Here is a 7,819-nt window from a genome sequence, read left to right on the forward strand (position 1 = left end):
TCATAATACTAATTTCACAGTACTCGTGTGTAGAATAAGAATGATTTTTAAAGCTTAACACGACTCGTAAATAGGCATACGCCATTTTCGATATTACTATCTACGATATCAGCACCGAGTATACTCTTCGCATTCGTTACATCTGACTGCTTTATTGTCACGGGTATCGGCGTGGAATGGCGACCTGTGTTCGTGCTGGTTATCTTGCACTACCTTTGTTTACATTTTAATGCAGTTACGTGTATTTACAAGTGTTTGTATTCTGCACTGACCTGTGCAACTGTTGTAAGTTTCTTTGACATCTATCTCTCCTGCATTAGAATAGGTACACAGTTATATTTTGTCGCTACCGAGTCTTGTATAGCATACGTCCTACACCGGTGGCGATTGATTACACTGAACAGTGACCAAATCAGCGGCTTTATATAGGGGCCCTCAGATATAGCGAGAGTCCAATCGAATATGGCGGACACATTCCTTTTACGAATCGTGTTCAGCTTTTACAATGAAATTTCATAGATGACCAATCACAAGACATGAAAATTGACGAGTACCATTTTTATTGAGGAAGCAAGCGTCTATGAGGTCAAACAGCCTGGCCCCAAATCCATATATTGAGAATAGACTTTAGTCAAAATTTCAAATCCAAATAACTTTGGAAATAATTTTGATAACAGAACAAAATTTTTATCATACGTTTATACTGGAATGTTATACTAACCTGCAAAATTTTATGTATGTATGTTAAATAAAACTCAAGATATTCAAAATCAAAATTTTGACTTAGGTCTGTTCTCAGTTTATGGGCTCAAGGCCTGTTCTTTAATTTATCACAAGGAATGGTTTTAACAAGCGTGAAAAATTCATTTGTTTTGATGCTATAGATTGTTAAAAAGTTTTGAGATTTTAAAGTTTCTAAAAGTTCTTAGGAGTTGTCTAGAATCCACCTTTCATTTACATCACTTCTAGAATATGCTATGGCACAATAGTCTGAAGTTCTCCTTCTCAGCAGCTAATATTTTAGTGAGAGGTAGGGACAGGGGCTTGGTTGAACATTTACTGGATCCTGTAATATATCTTTGTTTGTAAGAATTTTTATGAAGTTTTGGAATCCAGTATAGGTACGGTTAATCAAACACACTTCCATTGACTGGAAGGGAAAAAAAGTAGTTAAAACTGAAAAGTGATTTTGAAGAATTTCATCTTTTTAAACGGAATGTGAGTAAAGGGTGGATTACAGATGTGGAATCAAAACTCAGTTCTTTTAAAACTGTGGTTGTAATAATAAGCCTTATAAACAAAGACTATATTGTTACAAGCTTTCTCAGCAACAACCAAAATATGTTTTTCATGTAGTCTTTCTAATTCATATATCACTTTCTGTCTACAGAAAACGGAAGGATAGATTTGTAACGTGTACCCCTGCGTAGGGTTCTCAGGGGATGAATTTTTCTCTTACTCTACCTGAGTTTATGATCTAATAATTTGACTATGTACAGTATAATAATTTTTCTTAAACCTATCTGGGTTTTTCTATTATATTTAATCAAAGAATATATAATGTGGGATGAATTCTTATGACTTGGTAACTGTTAGACTTAACACCGTGTACCTTGCCCCAGGTTCCTATTGATAGCGGACACTAGGAGTTTCGTTCTTATTCAGATCTACAGCCCCCAGTATCTCGCCTCAATTCCCCGAGATTCTTGTCACTGGTGCAAACCTATTTCTTTTATTTTACCCTTTCTCTTATCCGTTATTCTTACCCAAATTTCTCCTGCTTCCACTTAACTGCAGCTCTGCATTCCACAAAAGACCCTGAATCTCTCAATGCAGTCTTATATATACCCTTTGGACTAGTCTACTTTAAGCTTAAGGGAGGACAGGTTATTCCATTCTAACCTTACATCTGGGTCTTCTTTGCGTTTTCAGTTTCCAATAACCATTACAGATTGTTCGCATTTTGCCCTTTAAATTGCTAATGTGAATCTTAAATATATTTATAAAACGCTTTATCCATTCTGACAGAGTATCAAGGTCTTCATACTTAGACCATCATCTAGAATACTCCTTGAAGGAATTCATAATAGAAATGAGGTTCTGTTGCCATTTTAAAGATCTGGGCTTCCTGAATTTAGGACCTTTTAATTAAAATGATTGTTTTTATGTCATCTTTTTGAACTATACTTTCATTACCAATAATGATATGTCCAGCTGGACTATAGTTGAAAGAAGAGGAAGAACAAAACACTTTGGAGGATTTTATTTTATTTTATTATATTTACATTTCCAATGTCTTTGTCCGAGATAAAATTACAAATTGTAAAAATACTTTATTTCTAGATAAATCTACTGGTTCATCGATAGGCGAGGTTAACAAAAAATCACGTGCGGGGCGGGACAAATAGAGACAGAAGCGGGGCTATTAGCACGGGACTTTGCAGAATCAGGAGCATGTAAATATAAGGAATAACTGTCAGATTTTTTGGATTCATGACGATGATCAATCGATTGGCTTGCGTGATAATTTTATGCATAAACGCCTTCGGCGTTTATGCAAATTATCACGCAAGCCACTCGATTGATCACATCATGAATCCAAAAAATAAGACAGTTATTCCTTAATTATATCAATCTCTAGGTATTGTAGAGTTTGTTTATAATTAAAACTTATGGATGCAACAATTGGGGAACATCTGTAGGAAATTAAGAATGTAACATGTTTTTATTAGAACATTTCATTTTTTCCAGTTTGGAAAGAATTTGTAAAGAGTTCTATTGTAAATTTGTGGACCATTCAGGGATTGTAAATATTGATACATTTGAAGGATTTGATTTGATTTCACTGTTCGTTATCTTCACTTCTTTCATTGAAAGAATAATTGAGAATAAATCTTTTTTTAATTTCTTTTAAAGGATAATAGTAGATTTTGGTGATATGTCATACATAATTTCAAATATTTTTTTTTTGTTTTGATTTGACCCTGTGAAGATATTGATCTCTTTCAGACTGTAAGCGTCTATTGCTGTACATATACTAAAGACAATTCTTAAGAAACTATGCCCCAGTGTAAGGGGTTGGCTGTTTCAGCCTCAAATACATATTTCCTTTGAAGGGGGGTCTGTGTTTGCATTCAAGCTTGTTTAATCTAAGAAATTTTAGGCTTTAAGATACCAAATTCCAATGTCCCCACTAATTACTTTGGTTTATTGTGAAATCACAGAGTTTATCCATTTTTATCCGATGGCGAATATTCTGGGCGTTTGGACTACATGCACAAAGAAAATAAATATTAATCAAATTTAGGTTATCACTTAAATAGATAAAATAAATCAATTTAAAAGTCTGTTACAAAATTCATTATCATTTATGTTGCAATTGACATTCTTCATGTTCACTATATTAATGGATGATGTAAAAAGAAAGATATCTAAGGGTCAGTTGAAAACAAAAGATTATTTAAAAAATCAACGCGATTGGGGTTAGTGTTGTGAGCCTTGGGCCTCTTATTTTCAAGTTCATGTCATGTTGTCCATTAGGAAGAAAAATTTTCTCTAATATTTTATTGCTAGATTAGTGAAAGCGAATGAAACATTAATATCTTTAATTATCCAATGCAATTATGAAGTCCCACAGGTAGAATTTTTGTGTCCGTCTGTTAAAAGGCTCGTCTTTACCAGGGTGCCCATTTGAGTAACGCTGTTTATAGTCTCCCTATATAAGAGATGTATCAAATTCAATAGAAATTTTGCACTAGCTGTAATCAGACAACAAACCAATGAAAAATATTCAATGATTTCTTTTCTCTTTAGTTTTATATTGATTCTCTTGAGATCACATTGTCAAGAAAAAGAGTAAAAACAGCAAAAATAAGATTTTTTGATCAATGGAAAAAATCTTGAATTGTTTCTTATAAAAAATTGTCAAATGACACCAAGGCAAGCTGTGCATTTTTTTAAGAAAAAAATTGCTCATGTACCTTTAGAAAAAAAGTAAAAAGAAAGACAACTCAAAGGACACGATGCTGGCTGGAATTTACTTTTAACATGCATGTATATCAATATACACGAATTTCCTAGTGACAAATCGGGTATAACAATCAACACTGTTGCAACCTTTAATGTAATAACTATTAGAATAAAACTTTAAAGTAAAATTATTTGCATCATGGGTAAAATAAACATTTATTTTTACCCATAATGAAAAATATATACCGTTCATGGAAAACTTTTTTTAACGATTGAGATGTGACAGTTGTTCTTTTTTTTTTTTTTTAAATTTTATTTTAGCTTTATTGAGGGGAAAAAGAGTTTGTTTAGCAAAAAGATTTTTTTCACTACAATATACATAAGAATAAAATAAATTGCATAGCACAAAATTTAACAAGATACCCTAAGGCACTTTAACTAAAGTGAATGAATTTAAACACAAAAAATTACAAATGAAGAGTAAAATTGATGAAAATTTTAAAATGGTATCAATAAGAAGAATAAAACAAATAAAACATAATATTTATATAATCTGTAAATAACATCTCTTATATAACAGTATTTTTTTGCAGTATGTATCTCTACAGTGAAAGAAAAATATTGCTCAATTACTGTTGCATAAGGGAAAGTAGTCGACGTGTTCAACTGGTTTCGTTAAGGTTTTGAAAAATAATTTCATATTTTAATAATCATTTCATGTGCTTAAATATTTATTATGAATCAGGCACAAATGTAAATATAAGTAAAAAGATATCATTTTGGATTCAATGTCGGGATATAAATAATGGGGCCAGTTTTTCAAAAGAACTTACGACTAAGACCAAAATTTAGATATGGCAATAACTTTCTATTGTACATTGATTTAAAACTTGTCTGGAGATCTTTTTAAAAAGAATTAAAAAGATATTGTATGTATGAAATTTAAACAGAATCATTAATTAGGATTTTACATTCAACTCAAGTTTTTAGTCTTATTTGTAAGTTCGTCTGTGAAAGGGTCCCAAGTTGGTACATGATCAAATCTACCATAATGCCTTTCGGGTTTGATGGGATTTGAACACCTGACAATACGTATTTGCTTAAAAAGGATACCTTATTTATTAAAAATTGAAATGCATGATTAAATCTTAATTAATAAAATTATCAGCACATAAAAGAAATGTTTCAAGATTGCTTTAAATGCTTTCAGAGTTTTTGAGTCACTTATTCGGAATGCAAGCGACTTACAGAGCACAGGAATTCTTTTATCGATCCAGAAAGATTTGCTACGTGTAACAACATGGACGTTTCTGAGCTGACAGGGAACTCTTTGGGTGCTACCGCTGGTAAGTTTCGTGATATTGTCTGCATGGCACTGATAAATGGATGTCTTAACGATGTTTTAAAAAAAACAAAAGCTTAAACATTGATTAGTAAAACTACAGATATTTAAATTTCCCGGTAACTATAAACAGGAAGTAATAAGAAAAATAATCCAACCTCATGTACTTGTCATATTGATTAGGAATGGTCGCCATTGCTCTTATTGCTCATCAATTTATTCTATCACAACACATACCCTTTTTGTATGTCTTTAAAGTATATACGAGCATTTCGAGAGGGAATGTCAAGTATACATACTAGTAAACATGACTTTTCCTCGTGTCATAACAAGAAGTCTTTTCCTTGGATGTGGTAATTTAATTTTCGGCATAAATTACTATGTCAGTTTAATAACACAGGAAATCCTATGGGAGTACGCACTCCCTGATCCACAAAACTGAATCTGGTATATACATGTATATATATGTATACCTCTATACATATGTATATATTTCATCTCCTTTATTATTTTTCAGTGTGAAACAAAATGGATCCAAGATATAGTGGACAAGACGTGCTGCATTGTGAGGCATGTGAAACTGCTAAAGTTCTGCATATCTGCGAGATTTGTCATGTCAACCTCTGCAAAGCCTGTATTGGAGAACATATTTATGATGGCTACGACAACCACAAGATAGTCTCATATAACTCCAAGAAAACATCTCCAAAGTTTCCAGATTGCAAGATCCATGACAATTCTAGATGTGATATGTATTGTGAAGACTGTGACATACCAGTGTGTTTAAGCTGTATCATCTCTGAAAAACACAAAAGACATGGATTCAAAAGTTTGTATGAAGTATTTAAGTCTAAACAAGATTCTATAAAAAGTGACTTGGATAAAATGAAAAACATTATATTCCCTACTTATGCCTTTATTGGGAAGGATATCAAAAATAGGATGATATCTTTAATGGAAGAATATGAGGATATAATACAAGGAGTTGTGAAACAGGCAGACGAATGGCATAGAGAAATTAATATCATCAGAGACATCTTCAAAAAGCAAATAATATCAATGAGAGATTTACATCTGCAAGCTTTAAGGGTCAATTTACAAGACATTGTGAGTACTATCTTGGAGATAAATGAAGCAACAGAAGAAACTCAAAACATTCTTCTCTCTAACAGTCTATCACGGTATTTTATTTCAAAGTCTAAAAAGTACAGTAAGGTGCCTCAAAAGCTCGTTACTATAAAACCAATGTTTGTGCCTCAAGATATTAATAGCAACGACCTTTACAAACAATTTGGGATTTTGACAAAATCCTATATTAAAGAAGAAGATGAATACATGCTACAAAACCCCAAAGATAATGAAATTCTCCAAGAACCTGTCTTAAACAATATTATCAATACAGGTTACAAAAGACTTCGTAGCTGTGCTGTTGGTCGAAAGGATGAGGTTTGGGTTAGTGGGGAGGGTAGCAATATAAACAGCTTTGACATTCAGGGTCTAAAACAAAAAACAATTGATACCAAATTATGTAAATACCCTAATGATATAGCTGTCACAAGAGATGGTGACATTGCTTTTTCCAGTGGGCTATCACAAACTGTTTATATTGTGAAAAATGGTAAAGAGGAGGAGCTTGTTAAATTTTTACAGTGGCATCCATTGAACATTTGTATCACAGTTTCAGGTGAGCTCTTAGTTGTTGTAGTCAGTACTGATAAATCTCAGGCGAAAGTACTCCGCTTTTCAGGGTCAAAGTTGCTACAAACAATCCAGTTTAATGATAATGGACAACCTCTTTATTCCTGTGGTAAACGAGTGAAATACTTAACGGAAAACACAAATCGAGACATTTGTGTGGCGGACTCTGATGTAGGAGCAGTTGTTGTTGTCAACCATGCCGGAAAACTGCAATTTCAATATCGTGGTCTGTTGACAGGAACTAAGAGAGAATTTCGACCATTCGGCATTGCTACTGATGGTAAAGGACATATTTTGATAGCGGATCCAAACAACCATTGTGTTCATATCATTGATAGCAATGGTCAGTTCCTTTGCATTTTATCTAGTTTTCTGGAGTGTCCTTTTGGTTTATCCGTAAGCTCGAGTGCCGAACTCTTTGTAGCTGAGGGAAGAAGTGGAAAAGTGAAGATAATAAAGTATTTATCTTAGACATTTATTTACTGAAATTCTTGACAAGTCTCTATTAAGATAAAAGTTATATTGCTGATAGTTATTGGTGGTTTTAAAATTAATTAACAAATCAAAAGTAGATTGATTGTTTTGAAATATGAACGTATATGCTACAATACGTACTGAGATTACAGCATTTCAAGGTGATAAAGCCTAACATGTATAACTCTCATACAATCATGTAGGAACTGGCGTTGTACTTTCTGCATAAAAATATTTATGAAAACTAACTTTTAAAAGTAGTATAATAAATTATTTAATCGGTAGTGTATATTTGTTCTAATTGGGTTTTTTTCCAATTATATTCATGCTTTTGTG

The 7,819-nt window shown here is 32.5% G+C and overlaps 1 protein-coding gene across 1 annotated transcript; it reads left to right on the forward strand.

Moving 5' to 3' along the window:
* The first annotated feature begins 5,839 nt into the window (after positions 1–5,839).
* LOC133178250 (E3 ubiquitin-protein ligase TRIM71-like) lies at positions 5,840–7,480 on the forward strand. Its single transcript, XM_061312994.1, has one exon. The coding sequence runs from the start codon at positions 5,840–5,842 to the stop codon at positions 7,478–7,480; it is 1,641 nt and encodes a 546-aa protein (XP_061168978.1).
* Positions 7,481–7,819: the final 339 nt, after the last annotated feature.

This window comes from Saccostrea echinata, unplaced genomic scaffold, assembly GCF_033153115.1.
Source record: "Saccostrea echinata isolate AGI-Se365-2 ecotype Australia unplaced genomic scaffold, CSIRO_AGI_Sech_v1 ptg000002l, whole genome shotgun sequence".
In the NCBI taxonomy this organism is placed as follows: domain Eukaryota; kingdom Metazoa; phylum Mollusca; class Bivalvia; order Ostreida; family Ostreidae; genus Saccostrea; species Saccostrea echinata.

Bases quoted from the DNA above. Each gene is read 5' to 3' on its own strand.
- LOC133178250 (XM_061312994.1), top strand. From the start codon at position 5,840: ATGGATCCAAGATATAGTGGACAAGACGTGCTGCATTGTGAGGCATGT.